Source organism: Lepidochelys kempii, chromosome 10 (assembly GCF_965140285.1).
Source record: "Lepidochelys kempii isolate rLepKem1 chromosome 10, rLepKem1.hap1, whole genome shotgun sequence".
In the NCBI taxonomy this organism is placed as follows: Eukaryota; Metazoa; Chordata; order Testudines; family Cheloniidae; genus Lepidochelys; species Lepidochelys kempii.
The window spans coordinates 49,832,671-49,856,277 of record NC_136389.1 but is presented as its reverse complement, the minus strand read 5'-3'; the positions used below and the strand labels follow the sequence as shown (position 1 = coordinate 49,856,277).

At 43.8% G+C, this 23,607-nt stretch overlaps 1 protein-coding gene across 4 annotated transcripts in view; it reads left to right on the top strand.

The window, feature by feature from the left end:
- PSTPIP1 (proline-serine-threonine phosphatase interacting protein 1) overlaps positions 1 to 23,607 on the top strand; it is a 95,591-nt gene that overhangs the window by 60,035 nt on the left and 11,949 nt on the right. For 3 of the 4 annotated variants that reach the window (XM_073303502.2, XM_073303503.2, XM_073303505.2), the window contains exons 6-13: positions 818 to 880; positions 3,565 to 3,663; positions 5,612 to 5,657; positions 6,799 to 6,878; positions 11,362 to 11,460; positions 12,618 to 12,714; positions 22,063 to 22,147; positions 23,256 to 23,326. In XM_073303502.2, the coding sequence (XP_073159603.1) occupies positions 818 to 880; positions 3,565 to 3,663; positions 5,612 to 5,657; positions 6,799 to 6,878; positions 11,362 to 11,460; positions 12,618 to 12,714; positions 22,063 to 22,147; positions 23,256 to 23,326 (640 nt within the window). The remainder of the gene's footprint in view (positions 1 to 817; positions 881 to 3,564; positions 3,664 to 5,611; positions 5,658 to 6,798; positions 6,879 to 11,361; positions 11,461 to 12,617; positions 12,715 to 22,062; positions 22,148 to 23,255; positions 23,327 to 23,607) is intronic. The other variant, XM_073303504.2, reaches the window with a different exon arrangement.

The following is a 23,607-nucleotide window of genomic DNA, read 5'->3' as shown; positions in this document are numbered from 1 at the left end:
AGCGCAGAAAAATGTGTATTTTTATGGTGGTTTTTTTTTTTTTAAATCAGAGAATTTTGGGGTTTTTTTATCATGGAAAACTAGGATCTCTGGTGATCAGCCAAGGATGTTGGGAGAGAAGCATTACACATATTGAATTTTCATAATCTGAAACAAAGCCAGCTGTGTTCAGATCAAGCTCTGTTAAAAAAAACACTGTGTCATGGGATCAGAGTCATGTCTGGCTGCTGAATAGGAAAGGCTCTCGTTTTTAAGCTTGGAGCTGGGTATTTCAAACCATGTCAAATTGAAGAAGAGGCTGGGCCAATGCCCTTTCAAGCTAACCTGCTGATGCCCATGGAAATTAGGTAGAATATAATCACTTGACAGAGGTAAAGGGATCTGTTATTAATCACAGTGGATCTGCTCATATTTGTAATGGATAGAAGTCCTTACTCAGCAAGGTGGGGCACTGCACAAACACAGCAGCAGCACAAGATCCTATCCCAGGGCTTGTGCTGTTACACAGAACTCGGCTGGCAAAGCTTATGTACAGCGTGACTGGGTGTTATGCTATTTAAGCTTCTTAAGATAAGGAGAGAAAATGAAGACACATCCTCTTGGCTATTAATGGAAGCCACTGAAGCAAAATTGTCTTGGATTAATTTTTCCTAGCTTTGCACTGTTGCCCTCTGTGTTATTTAGAAGGGCATCAGTTACAAAAGCAATGTCAAGGCATTTTCCGCACAGGAACGTGTTTCTTAGAAATGGTGCAACCATTGCTCTTCTAGTTCTGACACTAAAAGGAGAAATGCTTCGTCCTGTGTGTTTCTTACAGTACGAGATTGCAATGGAACGTGCGCAAAAGAGCAAGGTGTCCCTTTATAAGAAAACAATGGAGGTAAGTTTTGTGGTTTAATAATACATTCATCCAGTTGCAAATGGTGGACAATTCACCAACAATGGGAGGGTGAAATTTTCATCGCAGACAATATCTTAAAGGGATGTCAAGAACATGATGAAATAAAGTAAAAAGCGTATGTGTTTCCAAGCCATGACGTTAACACATGGAAGCATGTTTTCCCTGCCACGCCCAGTTAAAGGTTTCTGACAGCACCTTGAGGGTTAACTTAGAGTTAGTGCCAGCCCTATTTCTGTTTTCAACAGCTTACAGGCTAAGATTTTTTTTTTCTGCCATTCAGCCTGGGGATCTGAAAGTCAAGTGAATTCCTACGGTCTCATGCATCATCACCATCAATGATCGCCAGATGCGACCTGAGGATCACTTGTGCAACTCCAATGGTATAAATGATTGGAGAATTTGCCTCAGCTGTTGAACTTAGATGGCAACGATGATGATGATGATGATGCATGGGCAACAATGGAATTTAGCACCCTCTGCTGGAGTTGTTAACTTTGGAGGGCTAACTAGAGTGACAAGCAGGGAAAACCTATTTTTGTGGCTGAGGTTGGCATCTATAACTCGGATAATCACGGAGAGCAGCTCTGTTGATTAAGTAGTGCCATGTCTAGAACTAGAAAAATGGTCAGGTTTTAACCTCCAATCTGATAATGATGCCAGCTGCCATGACCCACTCGTTCAGTTTTCAAAACACGCACCTTTGTGCTTTCTCCCATGCTGCCTCTATCCATGGGAGGTGCTCCTTTTCAAATCCATAGAATTAACTCCTTATTCTCCTTCAGATCCCTTCTTACAACTCTCCTTTTCCATGATGCCACAAAAAACTTGATGACAGACAGGCAGCTGGTGTTTTGAGGCCACTGCCTACCATGCTGACTAGTATTGTTTTGTTAGGCTTCCGCATCTTTGTTATACCCACCTGGTGTTTCTTGTTACCTAAATTGTAAGGTCCTGGGGGGCAGGAGGAAGAACTGCCTTTTTGTTTTGTGTTTGTACAGCACCTAGCACAATGGAGTCCTGCTCTGTGAGTAGGGCACCTAGATGCTACTGTAAGGCAAATAACCACCAACCATTTTAAACAAGACTTTGCACCTAATGTGGACAGGGCAAGTCATGTTTAAAAATGTGTTAAGCTGGTCATGGTCAACCCTGTGGAATGCCTGGGAGGCAGTGTGGTCTACTGGATAGGGCACTGGTCACTGGGACTCAGGAGACCCGGGTTCTGGTTCTAATACTCACCTGGTGTGGGCTTAGGGCAAGTCATTTCCCCTCCTACTCTTCGTCTGTTTTGTGTGTTCAGTAGTGCTGACTGGAAGTTTTCAGATGGAATGTTTTTCTGTTGGAAAATGCTGATTCTTCAAAAACGAAGCTTTATAGTTTAAATGAAACTTTGACCTTATCAAAATGCCTTTTTTTAAGCGTTTCCTTTTGATAGCTTTGGAATGGTGTGTTTCAGTGTTTCATTTAGAAATTTAATTTATATTTAAAATATTTTAAAAAATTAAATTTACAATAAAATGTTCCAATTTGATCAAAAAGAAACATTTCTATCAACCCAAAACAATATTCTCCCTCCCCCTGAATATTCTTTTGCCCGAAATTTAAATTTTTTTTTGTTTTTTTTTCCATTTTGGAATGGAACTTTCCCCCCCAAAATTGCAGAATTTCCCAAGAAATGGAAAATCTAGTTCCCATCCTGCTCTAGTATTTAGACATTTAATGAGAAACAATCCCTGCCCTGAAGAGCTATGTGGCTGTACAATGCTCTGTTCAATAGGGCATCAAGGCATCCTGTCATAAAATAAATAATTACAGTGACTAGTGGCAGTACCATATGTGGGGATGCTGGAGAGGGTTGCTTAGTGTGCTGCTAATTTGATATGTCAGCATCCAGGTTGCTTTTTCTTCTCTCTTTTATGTCCATCTGTGATTAGGTGGGCAACAAAAATGATTAGGGGTCTGGAATGGCTTCCGTAAGAGGAGAGATTAATAAGACTGGGACTTTTCAGCTTGGACAAGAGACGACTAAGGGGAGCTATGACTGAGGTCTATAAAATCATGATTGGTGTGGAGAAAGTAAATAAGGAAGTGTTATTTACTCCTCCTCATAATACAAGAACTAGGGGTCACGAAATGAAATTAATAGGCAGCGCGTTTAAAACAAACAAAAGGAAGTATTTCTTCACACAACGCAGTCAATCTGTGGAACTCTTTGCCAGAGGATGTTGTGAAGGCCAAGACTATAACAGGGTTCAAAAAAGAACTAGATAAATTCATGGCGGATAGGTCCATCAATGGCTATTAGCCAGGATGGGCAGGGATGGTGTCCCTAGCCTCTGTTTGCCAGAAGCTGGGAATGAGCGACAGGGAATGGATCACTTGATGATTACCTGTTCTGTTCATTCCCTCTGGGGCACCTGGACCTTTGGTCTGACCCAGTATGGCCATTCTTATATCCATTTAAAATTGTTCCCTATTCAATTTTAAAATTTAAATTAATTTTTAAAAGTTTTTAAAATGTAAATTGTTCTAACCTAATGCCTGATTTGTTCCCCTTGCCTGCAGAAGAGACTGGGTTATCTAGTCCCCTCCCCAACCCCACCCCCAAAAAAGGGTTATCTAGCCCAAAAAGAAAACATTCTATTGAATTTATTTTAATGCAGTCAAAGAAGACCTACGAGCAAAAGTGCAAGGATGCGGATGAGGCTGAGCAGGCCTTCAAGAGGATAAGTGCTTCCGGCAACCAAAAGCAAACAGAAAAGGTATATGAGACCATTGTGCTATTTAAGCCATGGTAGCAGAGAGTTCTGTAGTTTTCCTGGACAATCCACTTTGCATCAGAGTTTGCACATTTCAGAGGCTGCTCTCTGTTCTAATAAACATTGTAAAATTCAGTAGGAAATTTTCCTCCACAAAGGAATCAATAGAATTGGAACAAGTTCATAGTTGCCTGTGTTTTTAAAAAGCATGGGAGGCGGAGAGATTTAGTGAGGCAATTGGTATGGCCTATCATTAGAATGCAAATTCAGTTTCTTACTGAATCCTAAGGCAAAACTGAATAGGTTTTTTTTAAGCCTCAGATTATTCATAAAAATGAAAGAAGAAGTCTGAACCGTATTAATCCGCTGTTTCCACCTTTGGATCCCATGTTAACCAAAGTAGGTACAGTACCTTACATTAAATGCCCTTTCTTTATCAATCTTTCTCCTGGTAGGTAGTTTAGTTTCATCAAATTTACAAACTTAAAAATAAATAATTGAAAAGCAAGGCATTTCAATCCCTCATTGCATCATCTTACATGTTTAGCTGACAATCTACTAACCTTTCATGAGAACATTTTACAATGAAGCAGATGGAGAAAAAAAATAAACTAACTCTCTTTTTCTCCATAAATTCAGCACAGCAAAAGCAGAGATCCAAAATCATCTTTTTTGCAGGGGAGAGGGGAGGAGCAATCTAAAAATGAATTTCGGAAATATACATTTTATACCCACGGTGTTCCAAAAGTCTTCCATGAGTAACAAATTAGATCTTATTTATAGTGGGTGAAATCCTGGCCCCATTGAAGTCAATGACAAAACTCCCATTGACTTGAATGGGGTCAGGATTTCACCCAGAACAGTTTTAGGGTGATTACTTACACACACACACACACACACACACCCACCCACCCCCGGGTGGAACACATCAGCTGTTTAACTCTGCAGAGCAACAGCAAACAGTTTAGGACAGGAAATGACTAAGAAGGAAGATGCGGTGCTCCCAACACATTATGCATTTTCTATCCAGCAGCCCTGAGGAGTATGGTTAGAAGAATCTGTAATCTGAACACTACCTTGAAGGACTGAATGGGAGAGCATGTTAGACATCCTTCAAGCTCAGGGCATTAATGTGTTGTCATCACCAGGCAAGCCAGGAAGTCCCAGGATATTAATAGGCTGCCCAGATTTACAATTTTTAAAAGCTGTAAGAGAAGAGCTTCTATTTTGCTTTTAGGTTTCCCAAGGGTCATGGTGGATTCTCCATCACCGGCCATTTTAAAATCAAGATTGGATGTTTTTCTCTAAGCGATCTGCTCTAAGAAGTTTTGGGGGGAAGTTCTTAGCCTGTGTTATACAGGAAGTCAGACTAGATGATCACAGCGGGCCCTTCTTGCCTTGAAATCATGAATGTGTTATTGGAAACAGCCAGGAAACATTAGCGTTCACAACATATTGTAAAAGTTTGACAGTGTTCCTTTAAAAAGTCTGGTTACTTATCTCTGAATGGTACCTGAGGAGATAAAGAATTTCAATTGCCATTTATTTCTATTTATAAAACTTCCAAGTTACACAGCAGTATATAGATAACTTTTATAGAAGGTTTAGATCAGTGGGAACAAACATGGGGCCAGACACTGCAAACACAGATTTTTAAAACAAAATAAGAAAGCAGGGTCTTTGCAAGTGCAGTACGTAGGACCAGGGCCTCCCCTTGTGCAAACTGTTATAGCTATATTGAAGTCAATGGAGCAATGACTATTTACAGAGCTGTGGATCTGGCCCCTATTTTGAATAATGCAAAGTCAATGGGATGATTCATAGCAATAAACTAGGTAGCAATTCTTTGCAGAGACAGACACTTAATATTTTACTAGGGGGATTGTGACCTAAGGAAAAAAATATGAAAATGGAAAGGGCTTAATTTCAATGTTTTCTTTTTATATTTCAGAGTCAGAACAAAGCCAAACAATGCAAAGACACAGCAAATGAAGCAGGTACCATTCCACGTAAAGTCTAACACCCAGTTGATTTAACGGCATGCTATCAAGAGGGAAAAAAACTCCACACATATAGAAGTGCAGATTCCTAAAGACTCCTAAACTAATGGAAGTGCCGTTAAAGGCAACTGTCAGCTACCTTAGACCCCCCGCCCCAAATTTACATTCCACTAAAGGAAGATAAATCTGATGCTGCATATACTTAGGGGATCCCCTTTATGTATTCTACAATTTATTTAAAACACTTTAATATTGGGGCTTCTTTTCTGTTTGCTCTTTAACATTGTTTGGGTCCTCGCCACCCTAACCCAGGGCAAGGAAGACGTAGGCATGCACTCTTACATGTGGGCAAGCTAGTACGGCGATGTTCTCCGGATCCGGCTATGAGCCCAAACTCAGGGAGGGTACATCTACCCTGCAGCAGGGAGGTATAATTCCCAGTTCAGGAGATGGATGTGCGCTAGCTCAGCCTACAAATAGCAGCGTAGCTGAAGTGGCATGGGTGGCAGCTTGGGCTAGCTGCCCAAGTACATACCCAAGGAGCCAGGTTGGATTGTACTTGGGCAGATAGCCTGAGCTGTTGCCTGTTGCACCGTGGCCACAGTGTGATTTTTAGCATGCTAAATCAAGCAGAGCTTTCCCGTGTTTGTCTCAAGCTGGGAGTCATACTTCCCCGCTGCCATGTATACACATCCTTATGAGAAACACAGTAAACTTGCATACACTCTGGGACTGTGAAATAGAGCATTCCACCCCCAAGCCCTCAAGAAATTCCCTCTGCCAGTTGGGTGGGTCCTTCTGTGTCCTTGGGCACCTTGTTCACTTTGGACAATGCAATCCTAAAATATCACTCAAGACTAAGAGCCCATTATTGCTATCAACATACACATTGTCCAGTTGAGATGCTTGTGGTGTACCTGTGGCAAGTCAGAGAGATCATTCTCTCCAGTAAAAATACCATGAGCTAACCCAGTCATTGTTCTACTTAACCAGTTCTACTGTACTATATTCTGTAGGATATAGGTTAGGGCTATGTTTTACCAAAGTAAAGTCACACCATACTTAACAGGAGGAGATGTGAGGCCCTGCATTATCTTGTCTCAGTCGGGAAGTTTCTGTTTCACGTCTCTATTTACAGAGAGGATGTACAAGCAGTATATAGAACAGCTGGATAAGGCCAGAATGGAGTGGGAGAAGGAACATATCAGCACCTGTGAGGTAAATATTTTGACCTTTGTAACCATTTGTTTGTGCATTTTTCTTATTTTACTCACTCACAGATCTCAGTCCCAGATGCAGTGTTAGCACTGAGGGGATCTGAAACATACTTCTGATGGTCTGTGATGAGCTAGATCCAGAGATGACGGCTGCAAGAGTACACTTGACACTACCATGGATTTAAAGTATAGCTGTTAGCTTTCTGACTTGCTTATGCTTTTCTTGCTTGCCCTTAAATTTAGGCGACCAGATCCTCAACTGGTTTAAATTGGCATAGTTACAGCAGTACGCTGCCCATTTTCCCCAGCTGAGGATCTAACCCAGGGTGGAATACAAAATCCTGATAGTTTTAGGGCTGCCTTATTTAAATCAAAGCCAAGTTAAACCTATTTCCCAAGTGACTGGTTAGAAGTGCACATTTTAAAAGTGCCTGAACACCAGTTTAAGTCCAGGAGCTTCCAACTCGTCTTAGCCCACAGAAAATCTGTTTGTGGTCTGCTTCTGTATGCTTGCCAGGTATTTTTACATCATCCCTGCCTCCCTGTAGCTTTCACTTTCTGTTATTGTCCCATAGCTGGCATGGCAACCATTCTACAGAAATGGTGTAAAAAATCTGAAGTTTCCCCTAAGATTCAGATTTCCTCCCCTCCCCCCTTTCCATCACCACAATACATACCCCAGACTGGAAGTGCTCTTCAGAACCCTGCCAGAGCCTGCCCGCTGCAGTTAATACAGATTTATCACCCTTCAGTGAATGGAGTTATTGAGTCCCTTCTAGATGTGCTTGTAGCTAAATCCAGGACTACTGAATTTCTAAGGGGGTTCTAAGCTAGCAATTTATGAAAATTATAAAAATGTATAAAAACCAGTATGTGGACATGTGCATATGTAGTTGGCATGTTACGTTCACCATCTACAACAGAATAATAGTGTCTGTTTTAATGAACTGACGCACTTGTGAGCAATAGAATGGTAGTTATGCACTGCAAATGGCTTCCTGTGTTCAGAAGTCCCTATAGTGCTTAACTTTAGCCATATGCTTAAGTACTTTGCTGAGTTGCTGCCCCAAATGAAATACTTTCTCTCATCTCTTTCAATCTCTCCTTAAAAGCTACTTCTCCCAGAAATGCTTCCTACCCTTTTCTTTTCACCATCTGGTTTCTCCACACCCTCCCTCAATTGTTGTGCCATTCCTTATTTCTTACATGATGAGATCTTTAGAAGACAGGGAATGTATCTTGCTCAATATTTTGTAAAACATTACATGTACTTTTGTGGTTGTATGGATGCAAATAGTAACAAAAGAAGAGGGGAGCAGATGGCTAGAAGAGTTCAAGCTTTCCACACCTTACGGAAAACAGATAAGCACATTCTATTTAGAAGAACACTTCAGCTTGGAGATCAATTTTATTTCTGACTGCTGTAAAAATAGTTTTAAAAAATTCACCTGCCCATTTCTCCTCTTGAATTCACACCAAAAGCCACCCCACCCCGCAACAATAGCTCTGCTAAAGTATTAGTATTTCAAGCAGAGGAAGAGAGGAGCAAGTGAACTTTGAAGAAACAAAAACTCTGTTCTACTACACAAATAGCCTTAGAAACAACAATGCATGAATCCAACAGTTTCTACATAGAGTATTTTCCCAAAGCTTTCCATTCGGGGATTACCTGTATTATAAATCCAAAAAGCTTGTCGTCCCCCCCCCCCCCCCCCCCGTTACAACAGGATTCTGGGTTCTAAATCCTTGGGATCATTTGCTATTCAAATCACAGTGCTGTCCCCTTCTCCTCTTTCCCCCTTTATTTGTTGTCAGGGAAACATATTGTTAAAGGTTGGGTTAAACTTTCTTGAAGCTTGTGAGTGTAACCCACTACCCTTCATTAAAGATAGCGGGAACAGTTAAGCTCCTTTGTGAAATAACAGCAGTCTCCAAATCAAAATATAGGCATGTGACACCGCCCACACCAAAGGCACACCTAAGGCTGTGATGGGTCCCCCACCTCAGGGTGCCATCTGGAACTGGGGTAGCACTGAGCACACCTGGGATCCTTTTACTCTGTATTGCTGTGCATACCTGCCAAGCCCTCCCTCAGGCTTTCGAATGCACTTTACTAGCACACATAAAGGTTGGGACATATCCAGCTGCAGCTTCACACAGATGCTGAGATCAGCTCTGCATGGGAAGGCTCAGCTGAGGAACTGCCCGGTACTCAAGTGCACACCCTCCTCTAGAGGGTAAACCCAAAATTATACCATCTTGCACTGGACAGAATTCTGTGCAGCGCAAGCTCATGAAATTCACCCCCTCCCTCAGTGTGGAGAGGAATATACACAGCTTTCTGCCCCAAATTATGATTTCCACACACACTGATTTTAGACCAAAAAAACCAAGTTTATTAACTACATAAAGATAGATTTTAAGTGATTATAAAGGAAAGCAAACAGATCAAAACAGATTACCTAGCAAATAAAACACACACCAACTAAGCTTAATATACCAAAGAAATTGCATATGTGTAGCAAATTCTCACCCTAAATGTTGTTTTAAGTAGATTGTAGAGATTCTTGAAGGCAAGCTCCACTTGCTTGCAGCTTAAAACGCCAGTTATTCCTTTCACAGGCTCTAGCCTGGGTTCAGCTCTTCTCCCCCAACTCAGTCTTTTTGTTTCTCAGGTGTTTCCAGCAGCCTTCTTTCTTGGGTGGGGAGTCAGTGAAGAACGAACCACAATGTCACTCCCTGCCTTAAATAGTTTTAGCATAGGCAGGAACCCTTTGACTCCCAGTGTGATTTCCACCCCCAGCTAGTGGAAAAACACTGGCATTATGATGGAGTCCAGTACCAGGTGACTTGGTCACATGTCTCTGTAGGGCCACTGCAGCCATGACTCAGAGGCTGTTTTCAGTGTCCCCAGGAAGGTTCCCTCGTGGGAGATTAGCATCTTCTAAGACCTATTGTTCTCCCTAGTGGCCCTTCGCAGCTAGCCATCTAGACTGATTGCATTCTGTCTAGTGGGCATTCCCCAGGTGTAAACACATTTGTAATAGATGCAATAGACAATATTCATAACTTCAGATACAAAAATACCACCTACATACAAATAGGATAATCATAATCATGACCTTTTCAATGATACCTCACATGACCCATCTTGCACAACATACATCATAATAATATTACAATGAAGAATATGGGGTGTAATGCCACAAAGGCCATTCAGGAATTTGAGCTATATGGGTAGAGAGCTTTGCTGGATATTGTTTTGGGTAAGGGGTACATGTGACAGAGACACACGCAAGACAGCACAGAAACAACCATAGAGGCTTAGGGCTAGTTTACACTAATGCTGTAAATCAATCCAAGTTATGCCAGTTCAGTTATGTAAATTACATAACTGAAGTCAACATAACTTAGATCGACTTACAGGAGTGTCTTCATGGCGCTATGTTGGCGGGAGATGCTCTCCTGTTGACATAGCTTCTGCCTCTCAGGGAGGTGGAGTACAGATGTCGACGGGAGAGTGCTCTCCCATTGGCTTAGTGGGTTTTTACCAGACCCACTAAATCGACACCACTGCATTGATTGCAGTGGTGCTGATTTAGCCGGTAGTGTAGACATGGCCATAGTCTGCACTACAGAGTTTTGCTGGTATAGCTATGCAGCTGAAACCCATGGAGTACACGCAACTATGACGACAGAGTGCTTCTGTCTCCTTAGCTAGTATCATTCAGGGAGGCGGTGTGTATATCTCATCAGAACTTCTTCTGACGGTTTATGCTGCACCTCCACTAGGGAACTCTGCTGGCATAGCTATGCCAACAAAGCTTGTGTAGTATTGACCAGCTCAGAGAAGGAGCAGAAAGTCAAACACAGCCTAATCAAGCACAGTATGTGTGGTCCTAGAACAGACGAGAGAGGGGCCTTTTGGGCTGGGTGCTGGCTAAAAGAGGTTTGGAGCAAGGATATTATCTCCTGTTTCGTTCCTCTTGTGTTCAGGGAAACAGGACTGCGTCATTAAGGTATCTAATGCCACCATCGTTTCTTCTTCCCAACTTGCAACTTATAAGACCCTGAATATTTAGCTAGCCACTTGGGTCAAAAGGGATAACAATCCTTAATTTAGTGAAAGGTGAGATAATATTTTGTATTGGACTAACTTCTGTTGATGAAAGAGACAACCTTCTGAGCTTACACAGAGCTCGTGTTCAGGTCTGGGAAAGATACTCAGAGTGAATTTAGAAAAGGTAAAAACCCCTCGTGCTGTTTGCAATTTGAGTGACTAAACGTAAAAGTAGATTTATTTTAAGATTATTTTCTATAGTTGATAGTGCATCCTGACTGTAGCGTGTTTCAGAAAGGTTTGCAGGTGTACAAACATTGCACAGTGGGATCCTGATCCATGACTTGGGCTTCTTGGTGCTACCGCATTGCACATAATAAATAATAACAACCATGATGCTTGACATCTCTTCTTTTGGATTTAGGCCTTTCAGCTCCAGGAATGTGATCGTATCACCATCCTCCGGAACTCCCTTTGGGTTCACTGTAACCAGCTGTCCATGCAGTGTGTGAAGGATGATGAGGTACAAACTTTTCCCCAAGAAATCCCAGTCCTTGTGCATGGACAAAAATATGTCCTCTAAAGCCCCCATACTGGCTCACCCCTCTCCACACTCATCAAATGACTCCAGCAATAGTGATGTCCATTTTACCACACTTGGCCAGGGCAAGAAGCTACCAGCCAGGTTTGCCCTCCCCAATGAATTAAAAATGAATATTTAGGCCGGCACAGACTCTGAGATTCTATAGCAAACTTGGTGCCACCAAGCTTCTGTCCCCTCTCCCCAAGCTATGGGGTAGAATCTCAAATCTCCAAGTCAGCTTTAAATAAGGATTTTTTTATTGTTATTCCTTTTATATAGGGAAAAATTGACGACTTCCATTTTAATAATGAAAATCTTTACATGCGTGTGACCCATCAAACTACTGTCTCCTCTCTTCTCCTGCTCCCATGAGTTTTTTGGATGAGAAATTTCAGGCATGTCCCGTGGAATTTTTTTGCATTATACAGTTTTCTTAAGAGTGTGGGAAAAATCAGTAATCTTTTCCTCCCCCACTCCCGCATCCATCTGGGTGGAATCCTACACAGGTCTGCACAGCCGCAGAGCTCTACTGACTTCAGTGGGGGAGACCTGGTTCTTTGGAAATAACAAATTGCTGAAACTGATTAACAGATTTCAAGGCCAGAAGGGACCGTGTGATGATCTAGTCTGACCCCTTTCTAACACAGGCCCAGTTACCCCTGTATTTAGTCAGCACAAGTTACTGAGCTCAAGCCTTCCTTCTCAAAAGGCAACCAGCCTTGATTTGAAGACTTCAAGATGGAGATTCCACCACTTCCTTTGTTCTAATCATTCTCACTGTTAAAAACATTTATCTTCTTTCTAGTTTTCGTTTGTCTGGCTTTAACTTCCAATCATTGGTTCTTGTGATGCCTCTTTCCAGTGGATTAAAAGAACACTTTAGTACCAGGGTTTAGAAGCTTTTAAACCTGGTCTCCCAACTTCCTCATATTCTAAGGTGTTGTCCACAGTATAAGTAGAGAAAGCTGTTTATATACACAACGTGATTAAAATGGACAGTGTCCCTTTAAGAAGGAGAGAAATACTAGCGGAGGATTCTGTGTTAAGAGCTCATCACAAAAAGCTGAAACTTAAAATCTTTCTTTTCTGTTTTGCAGATGTATGAAGAGGTTCGACTGAGCCTAGAGAACTGTAACGTAGAATCAGACATGGATTACTTCATTAAGAATAAAATGACAGGAACAGATCCACCAGGTAATAAACCTCAAAGGTTTTTTTTGGCCTTGTTACCAATTAGAAGTAAAGTCCCCATGACAGAAATGCTGCCTCTCTAATTGTGGCCTTGGAAAGTCACTTAAATTTCTGTTCCTCGTTCTCTCCCTCTGTAAAATGGGAATAATACGTACGGACCTCACAAGGAAAGTAGGCAGCTTAAATAGATGGTGTTTATGGAAGGCTTTGAAGAGGCACATCGCTAGATCCTATCATCAAAGACATTGGAAGATTTCCTCAGCTGGAGAGAGCCAGAATATAGATACAGTCCTACAACTCGGGGGGTGGGGGCGGGGCTGCCCACTGACACCCACTGAAGTCTAAGGGAGTCTTGCCATTGATTTCAATGAGCGTTTGATCAGGACTTTGGTGATGACATGTGGAGTGGAACTGACAGCAGTGGTAAAATGGAACAATCCTACTAAAAAATATAAAGGGGAAAGCAGCGTTTTTCTTCTGCATAATAAAGTTTCAAAGCTGTATTAAGTCCGTATTCAGTTATAAGCTTTTGAAAGAACAATCATAATTTTGTTCAGAGTTACGAACATTTCAGAGTTACAAACAACCTCCATTCCCAAGGTGTTTGTAACTCTGAGGTTCTACTGTAGCTTATTCCTCTTCTCATAGGGAAACAAGCTATAGTGGTATATTTACACTGCTATAACCGTGCACACTTTTATTATTGATATTTATTTTATTATCATAGCACCTAGATGCTCTAGTTGTGCACCAGGATTCCATTGTGCTAGGTACTGTACAGACTCAGCACAAAAAGTGTTGTACTACTTTATCTACACTGGTATAGGTTAAACTGTTACAACTTTTGTGTTTAGACAAGCCCTGAGTAAAATTAAGCTTCCCCTCTCAGTTAGGTTTGGCTGGCGTTAGTATTTCTGATGAATAAGCTTTCCAGCTGTCAGTCTTCTATGAAAAACAGTGTAGAACAGGGTGGGCAAACTTTTTGGCCTGAGGGCCACATCTGGGTATGGAAATGGGTATGGGTGGGCCATGAATGATCAAAAAATTGGGGTTGGGGTGTAGGAGCAGGTGAGGGGGAGGACTCCAGCTGGAGGTGCAGGCTCTGGGGTGGGGGCTGGGGATGAGGGATTTAGGTGTAGGAGGGTGCTCCAGGTTAGGACCAAGGGGTTTGGAGGGTGGGAGGGGGAAATCAGGGCTGGAGCAGGGGGTTGGGGCACGGGGGGGGGGCCAGAAATGAGGAGTTCAGGGTGCAGGAAGGGGCTCCAGGCTGGGGCACGGGGTTGGAGTGCAGGAGAAGGATCAGAGCTGGGGTAGGGGAGGGGGTCAGAGGTGCAGGCTCCGGGTGGTGCTTACCTGAAGCAGCTCCTGGAAGCAGTGGCATGTCCCCCCTCTGGCTCCTATGAGGAGGTGCAGCCAGGCTGTTCTGTGCACTGCCCCGTCTGCAGGCGCTGCCCCTGCAACTGCCATTAGCCGCAGTTCCCGGCCAATGGGAGCTGCAGGGGTGGTGCTTGGGGTGGAGGCAGCCCACGCAGCCCCCTGTCTGCCCGTAAGCTTCGGAGCCGGAAGGGGGACATGCGGCTGCTTCTACAAGCCTCGCCAAACACACAGAGTGGCCTCCGACCCTGCTCCCCAGCAGGAGCTCGAGGGCTGGATTAAACCAGCTGGAGAGCCAGATGTGGCCTGTGGGCCGTAGTTTGCCCACCCCTGATGTAGATAGATAGATAGATAGATAGATAGAGAGACTGACTGTCTCTCTCTCTCTCTCTCTCTCTCTATATATATATATAAAGATTTCAGACCTCCTTTAAACATTATAGAGAAAAGAGACACAGAGAGGCACAGAGGCATGTTTCTTTACCTCTACATGTCAGCAGTTTCTCAGTATGAATGGTACTCTTCACCCTCTGTTGTGGCTCATTACTTCTCAGCATAGCTTGTTGCAAGTTTCCAGCCTGCAAGCTGTAGTATTTTAAAGTACAAGACACAGAGGCGACCACATGCATGATGTTATATAAGAGAACCACAGGTAACCTCAGGCTTCAGAGTAACAGCCGTGTTAGTCTGTATTCGCAAAAAGAAAAGGAGTACTAGTGGCACCTTAGAGACTAACCAATTTATTTGAGCATAAGCTTTCGTGAGCTACAGCTCACTTCATCAGATGCATCCAATGAAGTGTGCTGTAGCTCACGAAAGCTTATGCTCAAATAAATTGGTTAGTCTCTAAGGTGCCACTAGTACTCCTTTTCTTTTTACAGGTAACCCCATTGCAGAGACGAGGACTTCGCTGTTAAAAATAAACAAACATTCTCTTTTCAAACTAACTCAGATGTGAGTTGTGAGTGTGAAGTCTTGTGAGGTAACAGTTTACAGAGGTGAAAGAGGGACACCTTTCAACACAGTCAAGGAACACCCTAATTACGGACCACAACTGACTCCAGCAGGAGCTGAGAGCATGCAGCAGGTCTGGGGGGAAAAAAAAGCAGGCCATAAAAAAAAAAAAAAAAAAAATTAAGAAGCTAGATCTTGAAATGTTCTCAGTCTGAGCCCTGACTAGCCCCCTGGTGGACAGTGAGAAGTAAGGGGGAATGAAAAGGAAGTTACTCACCTTGTGCAGTAACGATGGTTCTTGGAGATGTGTGTCCCTACGGGTGCTCCACTTTAGGAGTCTGTGTGCCCCTGCACCTCTAATCAGAGATTTTTGGTAGCAGTGTCCTGTTGAGTCCACGCATGTGCTCTCCTTCCCTCGTGGTCTGCCTCGAGGCTATTTAGCACTGCACGAGCAAACTCCCTTCACTTCCTTCTCTACCACAGAGCCCTATAGAGAACTCTGAAGTAGAGGGGAGGAGGGCGGGTTGTGGAGCACCCATAGGGACACACATCTCGAAGAACCATCATTTCCATCACAAGGTGAGTAACTTCCTCTTCTTCTTCTTCGAGTAGTGTCCCTATGGGTGCTCCACTTTAGGTGACTTCGGAGCAGAGTCTTTTACTACAGAGAATATTGTGGAGTCGAAGATGGTGTCAGCAGCCAAATCTTCAGTGATCGCATAATGTTCTGCGAAAGTATGGACAGAGGCCCCAATCATTGCTCTATAGATTGGGGAGATAGGGGCATCCCTATGGAATGTGATTGAGGTAGGAACTGATCTCACGGAGTGTGTATGGACAGAAGCAAGTTGTGCCCTTGCTAAGTGATTAATGCAGCTAGAGACCCATTTGGATAATCTGTGAGGAGATATCACAGAGCTTTTCAATCTTTCTGTGGATGAAAGGAAGAATTTAGGGGATTCCCTGAAGTCCTTAGTCCTGTCCAAGTAGAATGCTAATGTCCTTCTAATATCTAGCATATGCACAATTGTCTCCCAGTTGTCACAATGTGGTTTTGGGAAAAAACAGGGAGATGGATCTGTTGATTCATATGGAAAGTGCAGAAAAAATAGGGTGAAACTTGGGATATGGCCTTAGAGTGGTGGTGGGTTGGTTTTTTTTTTTTTGGTTTGGTTTGGTTTGGTTTTTTTTAAGACAAAGGCTGTGAATGATGGGTGTGCCATCAGGGCCACTGTTACTCCTATGTGCTTAGCTGAGGTGATGGCAATTAGAAATGCTGTCGTCATGGACAGGCATCAGAGAGAATAAGTTGCCTTGGACTCGGAGGGAGGTCTAGTCTGAGCCCTGAGAACTAGATTAAAGTCCCAGGCTGGAGCGGGTGGTGTCACATGGGGGAAGAGAGTCCCAATGACCTTAAAGAGTCTACGCATTAGTGGTTGAGCAAACTCCAAGTGGGAAGCCATGTTCGCCATGAGATGTACCTTAAGGAAGCTGAGGGAGAGTTTAAAATGTAGTACAAAATCAGAGGGAGGAAAGATGAGGTTGGGTCTGTCCATCTGGAATGGTACAAACTTGGAGTTGTTTCCATTCTGTAGATAGGTATGTGGAGTGGTCAACTTGTGGCTGTGTTGCAACATGTGTTTCAGCTTGTCAGAGCATTCTGCTTCTAAGCCTTGGAACAAAGAAAGATGCAAGCCTGGAGGTGGAGGACCCATGGGTTGGGGTGAAGGGTCAGCCCGTTGTTTTGAGAGCGTGGGTGAGGAATGGGCTGACTTCAGAGGAACAGGAGGGCATATTGCCATCTGCGTCAGGTAAGGGAGCCAGACCTGTCATAGTCAAGAGGGGCAATCACAATAACTCTTGCTTTGGTTCATTGAATTTTCAACAGAATCTTGGATAGGGTAGGAAACTGGGAAAAGACCTACAAGTGGGCCCTGTCCGCTGGGAAGGAGAGGGCAACTGCCAGTGAATGTTTCCCCAAAGGGTGGCTATATTTTGAAGCACCTGTGAATTCAGTATACACTCATTGTCGTGAGAAAATTCCAACTGAGACTGTTGGTTGTCCTGTTCTGTATCCCTTGTAGACAGACAGCTGAGATGAGCACATTGTGATGGGTGCATCAGTTCAAAGGTTGAATGCTGTCTTGCAGAGGGAGGGAGATCTGGCAGCTCCTTGGCAGTTTATACAAAATATACAGGTCACATTAAGTCCATCATAACCGTTGTGTGTTGTTTTTGATGAAAGGCAGAGTTTGTGCACAGGCACTCCTGACAGCCTCTAGCCCCAAAAGAGTGATATGGAAGGTCATTTCTGTGGAAGGCCATTTGTCCTGAACCTTGTTGCTGTGTAGGTGAGCTCCCCAGCATATTAGGGAGACATGTGTCCCAGGGTGGTGAATGTGGGTAGTGAAAGGAGCACTCTCGCTTATACTGCATCAGGTTGGTGCTGATAAAGTCCAGTCACTGTACCGGGGCTAGTATGCCACTACAATTAAGTGAACCTTGGAGACTACCCTGTGTGGAGCAGTCTGTACCTATAATGATCCTGCCCCAGAGGTAAGCAGTAGGAAATCTCCTGTACGATGGTTGTATTGAGATATGGAAGTAGGCACCCTGTAAGTTCAGGGCTAGAAATCAATCTCTTTGCTCTGCCTAACTGCTGTGAAGTAAGGTAAGGTGACTTCTGAGTGGTGTGACAGGTGCACAGATGGCAGCTGATGCTGTAAGGTATCATTGTTCAGGCCCCCTACCAGCTCATCAAAGTGCCTATAAGAGGCAGTTTGAGAGGTCATGGACTGGGGTGCAGACTGTTTTCACTTTTGAGCCCTGGGACTCTTACACTGTGGCTCAAAAGAGCACAGAGATGGTGAGTATTGAGAAGATTGTGATCTGTGGTGTGGTAGAGAGGTACATCTTCTCTCTGTTCCACAGTGTAGATTCCTAAGGAGTGTAGTGTGGTCCAAGAATCCTTCAGGAGATGGAGAGAAAATCTGTCTTCTCTTCAAAGAGTTTGGCCCTTCAAATTGGAAGTCTGTAGCTCTTTGGGCAATCTAGAGAAGTGTAGCGAACAAAACAAAAAAAAAAACAAAAACCCACAAGCCACCTCAGTAGCACTGTCATGGAGACTGGGCGGGCAGCTGTAACAGGTACATCCAGTGGTGTCTCTCAGACCAGTCTGGCTATTAACTGACCTTCTCTAAGAATGGTCTGAATCTGTTCTTTTTGTGTTTCCAGTAATGTTTCAGAAACATCCTGGGTTTCCCCAAGATTAACAAAATTGTTTTGGTCATGACAGTTTGGTAATTTATGACTCTAAACAGTAATGTTGTCGATAAATACGTCATCTTGCGAAGCCTGAGCATATGGAGTTGACTTGGCATTATGTTGCCTGCTTCATGCATTAACCACATCCACTATGATGGAGTTGGGTTGCGGATGTTGAAAACAAAGTCTGCCTCTTTGGGTAGAGATGTAGGATTGTTTTTGTTTACACTCTGTTGCTGGTTGGTGTGATGGAGGCTGGCTTTGCCAGATGATTTTGGTGGGATCTAGAATCAGCTCATTAATTGGGAGGACAGTTCTAGATGGGAAGTAGCGTGCAGAATTTCCACCAACTTGTGATGTGGATCTGCAGCTTGTCTGCCACCCTCTTGATAAAATCCAGAAAGTTCTAAAATCTTCACCTAGTTATGAGGGGTGGGCAGCACAGTCTCCTCATCTCTCCCAGATGAGGAGAAGTGTGCTGAAGAGGTAGCTTCCTCTTCAGGTGTGTTCCCCCCCCCCCCTTCTTTCCTGTTCTGAAAAGCTCTCTCCTGTCCTGGCTCAGGTGCTCTTGCTCTGGCTCAGATGCCAGGCTGTAGCAAACCATCTGGTGGACTTTCCCTGAGAGACACCAGAGACAGTCGTGCTGTGTGTGTGTGTGTGTGTATATGTACCTGAAGAGTTACAATATGGCCTAGGGAGGGAGAGGCAGGAAGGCAGGCACGAGCAGCTGGCATGATGGAATTGGGGATGACCCTTGTAGTGTGGTGGTGGGCCACCTTGAGGGGCCAGGGAATGATCTCCTCCTGGCCAGTGTCAGATTCGTCAGTGGGAAAGGGTGCCGCTGGCTGGGGTATTGGCAGTATACAGCCCAGTGCTAAGAGCGATTCTGGATGCGCTCGATACCGGGGTCCTGGTCCCAAGTAATGGGGATTGTGGTTCTTCCCCAGTCATCAGGTCTCCAGGGTACCAGAGCTTATGCAGTACCATGGGTTCATTTGGTACCACAGAGGAGGGTCCGTGGTACATTGTCAGTACCGATAGTTGGGCAGAGCACTCCCTAAATGAGAGTTTTGCCCAGTACAAAAAGTTTGTTGGTGCCACTTTTTTAGAGACGGTATGGTAATTGTCTCTCCCTGGGTACTGAGGCCACAGGTCTCCAGAGTATCAGAGCACCTCTGTTACCATGGGCTCCTCCTCCACCCAGAGGAGTGTCTGTAGTCAGTATCAATGGTTAGGAAGGGGCAGAACACTTCCTAGATGGGAGTTTTGTTGCATCTGGTACCAAAGGGTTTCTCTATGCTGCTCTTTTAGAGATGGTAGGGTAACTGCCCTCTGGGGTGCCGGGAGCGGAGCTCAGAGCAGGGCAGAGCCCAGAGCAGGAAGCCCCTTCTCAGGTTTCAGCCCACCCCGAGCAGAGCCCAGCGGCAGCTGAGCTCACAGCAGGAGGTTCCTCTGCTGGTATTGTCCCACCGAGGTGGCCGCTCTGGGGAGTCCCACTGGCTGGCCAGCTACTCGGGGATCGGGGCCAAGACAGCCGCCCTGGGGAACACCCCTCTGGCTGGCCAGTTGCTGGGAGGAGCCTTTCTGGGGGGAGTCTGCTGGTGGCTTCTTCTTTCTCCTCTTCACCACTCGACCCCTTTTGAAGTGAAGGCTCCGGGGATGATCCGGGGTCAACACCCACGGGAGGCCCCTGCAGACTGAAGTGTTTTCTCTATAGGAGGAATTTTTACTTCAGCTCCCAGCTCCTGTGAGGCTGCAGTTTTAGGTGTGGCAGGTAAAGCACGTCTGTGAGGGTCTCCCAGGCACAGTGAGTGTCTGGCCATTACAGGAACTGACTCCTGGCAGGAGAGGCACCACTTGGAGCAGAGAGAGCCAGGCAAGCCCCTTGGCAGGGGGTGTCATTCATAAACCAGTCGGAGAACACTTCAATCTCTCTGGTCACGCAATCACAGACATGAAGGTCGCTATCTTAAAACAAAAAAACTTCAAATCCAGACTCCAGCGAGAAACTGCTGAATTGGAATTCATTTGCAAATTGGATACTATTAATTTAGGCTTAAATAGAGACTGGGAGTGGCTAAGTCATTATGCAAGGTAGCCTGTTTCCTCTTGTTTTTTCCTACACCCCCCCCCCCCCCCAGATGTTCTGGTTTAACTTGGATTTAAACCTGGAGAATGGTCAGTTTAGATGAGCTATTACCAGCAGGAGAGTGAGTTTGTGTGTGTATGGGGGTGGGGGGGATGTGAGAAAACCTTGATCTATGCAGGAAATAGCCCGACTTGATTATGTAAAGAGTTGTCACTTTGGATGGGCTAGCACCAGCAGGAGAGTGAATTTGTGTGGGGGGGTGGAGGGTGAGAAAACCTGGATTTGTGCTGGAAATGGCCCACCTGTTGATCACTTTAGATAAGCTATTACCAGCAGGACAGTGGGGTGGGAGGAGGTATTGTTTCATGATTTCTGTGTGTATATAAAGTCTGCTGCAGTTTCCACGGTAAACATCTGATGAAGTGAGCTGTAGCTCACGAAAGCTCATGCTCAAATAAATTGGTTAGTCTCTAAGGTGCCACAAGTACTCCTTTTCTTTTTGCGAATACAGACTAACACGGCTGTTCCTCTGAAACATGCTCTAGCAGGGAGGAATATGCAGAAGAACAGCGTCTTTACTTTTTTTTTTTTAAACTGAAAGAAAATAATTATGAGTCTACTAGATGGGGGGGGGGGGGAGAAAGAGAGGGGAATGCCCCCAGACAGGGAAGGAAAGTGAAGTTCTTTTCCTTTTTCTCTTTTCTTTTTAAACCAAAGGAATAAAACAAACAAAAAACACTAGCCTGAGTACTTTTCGGGAGAACAAAGGTAACAAAACAAACACTACTTATGCTAATGACACAGATAAGGAAGGGACAACTGCTCCTTCCCTCAGAGGCCAAAGGCGGTAGAGAAGGACCTGATGCGGATTTGCCCGTGCAGTGCTAAATAGCCTTGAGGCAGACCCCGAGGGAGGGAGAGCACATGTGCGGGCTCAGTGGGACACTGCTACCAAAAATCTCTGATCAGAGGTGCAGAGGCACACAGACACCTAAAGTGGAGCACCCATAGGGACACTACTTGAAGAAGAATAAGTATTTATGGGTCAATAGCAAATTCTCTCTCTCTCTTTGGGGACAAGAGAGGTAGGCTGATAGTTATGTACAAATGGAGACCAGGAAATACCTACTTTACAGCATCTGACAGTAGGGCCAAAAAATTCCCCAGATGTGGCTGGAATTCCTGAATCTCTGTCTATACATTTAAAAAACCCAGAAGAGCTGACTGTGTCATCATCCCCAGTTAGTAGCGGAGACCTGCAGGGTGATTAGCTTTTGCTCCTTAAACAAAGATGGGATGATAAGATGGCACAAGTCCTATTATTGAGGCAGCAGCCATCTTGATTAGAATTGGAACATAACTATTGAAATGGTGCTGAATGTGGTGTGGATGGGTCTGTACTTGCAGCAGAACTGTATTAAGCATCAGCTCAGCAGTACCCATTACTGATATCTGTCATCAGTAGTTTTCCTAGTGTAGATGAGCTCACAGGTCTGCACCTATATATTAAAGAGGAGAGTGGTTACACTGCAGAATTCCATTGGCCACTCCTGCTCTAGAAGACTAACCACCATGCTATGGAAACAAATCAATTGCATTGCTGGTAGAGGGGAAAAATTGGTACCTTCTGCCTCTTTACACCCTTGCTTTTAACAATTATCCCATTGTAGTTCCAATAGGATATGAGAATTATTATGCCAGGGAATCTCCTAGATGTAGCAACAGCCCAGTCCAGTCTTGTGGGATGATGAAAAGGTGAGTATATTGGTTCCTTGTGGAAATGCTTTTCTGTGTATAAAGCAATATATGGTTACATACATGCAAGTGACAAATCTGGATCTTGAAAGTAATTGTTTCCTTAATCGTGGTGAAAGGCATATGTGATATCATATACATATACCAACAATTAATTTAACAGAATTTAAAGTGGAGCAAGATTAGCTATTCACATTGTTGCTGGCGGGAAGGGAGGGAGGGGAAGGGACAACTTTAAAAGAAACTGACCAGCCAGCAAGTAATTGGGGTACACTTAATTCTGGTTTGTGATAGCACCAGGACATATAGTGACAAAAACAACTTAAGTGGGGAGAAGGGGACAGACAGAGTTGTCTTTTCCAGCAATACCTTCTGTGCTAAACCATAGTGCACTACCGTGCCACAGATTAGCAAATAGCTTTAAGCCTGATCTGCTCTTAAAAGTTTCAGTAGTCTAGCCTTTTTGGTTAAGGATGAGATTTATACAGGAATATTTATACTGATGAAAGCCCTAATGTGGACCCAATTATATCGGTAGAAGATTGCTTATACCAGTACAGTTTATGCTGGTTGGGGAAACATCCAGGGAAAAAAATATATAAATAGTTCACTATATTTTAAAACTGTATTATATTCTACAACATTCCAAAAGCCAGCATTTTCTACATTCAAGTGTGTTATCATGAGGAGGAAAGAAAAGGATGTCGCCCCTTGCAATTGACCAGTCAACAGATCTATCATGTTGTCACGATGGGATGGTTTAAGCTTTGCTTCATGTGTCTTTATATCTTGAATTGTCTATAAGATAAAACTATCACAAAATAATAAATGTATAATATATTTTGTGTACAGTTTAGTGATTGGCAAATTTCAAAAGATTTACTAGTTTGCCAGGGTTTGTTTTAAATGAAAATTAAATGGGTTTGCTGTAGTGCAAAAACAAACAAACAAACAAAAAGGTTCCGAAGAGGAAACCTTTGGCCAAAAGAGTTGGTGACAAATGGGAGGAATGAGGAAGATTACATGGCAGTGGACTAGCGCTCTGGAAGTTTGAGGAATATACAACATATTCTGTACATTCCATCACCAGCTTCTTTTGGTTCCACAGATTCTCCGGATTGCTACATGGAAATAGCAGAAACTCCAGTGAAACCATCATTCCCACAGCCCCTCCTTTTGGTAGGTTTTACCAAATGTAAATCAAAAAATGTATCTGGTCCTATTAATCAATCATTTACATGCATGTTGCATGGAGAATAAACTATGTGATAAGACATTAACATGTTATCTATCTTATGAGCTAGCATGAGACTATAATCTAGACATCAGTATGGCACAAACATGTAGCAAGCAGCTTCCCCCACCATGGGGACTAATAGGAGCTGTACTATTCTTAAGAAGTCCTGTGGATGTGTGAAGTTTAAATTCTGACTGAGACCTCAAGGTCTAGGAACACAGTT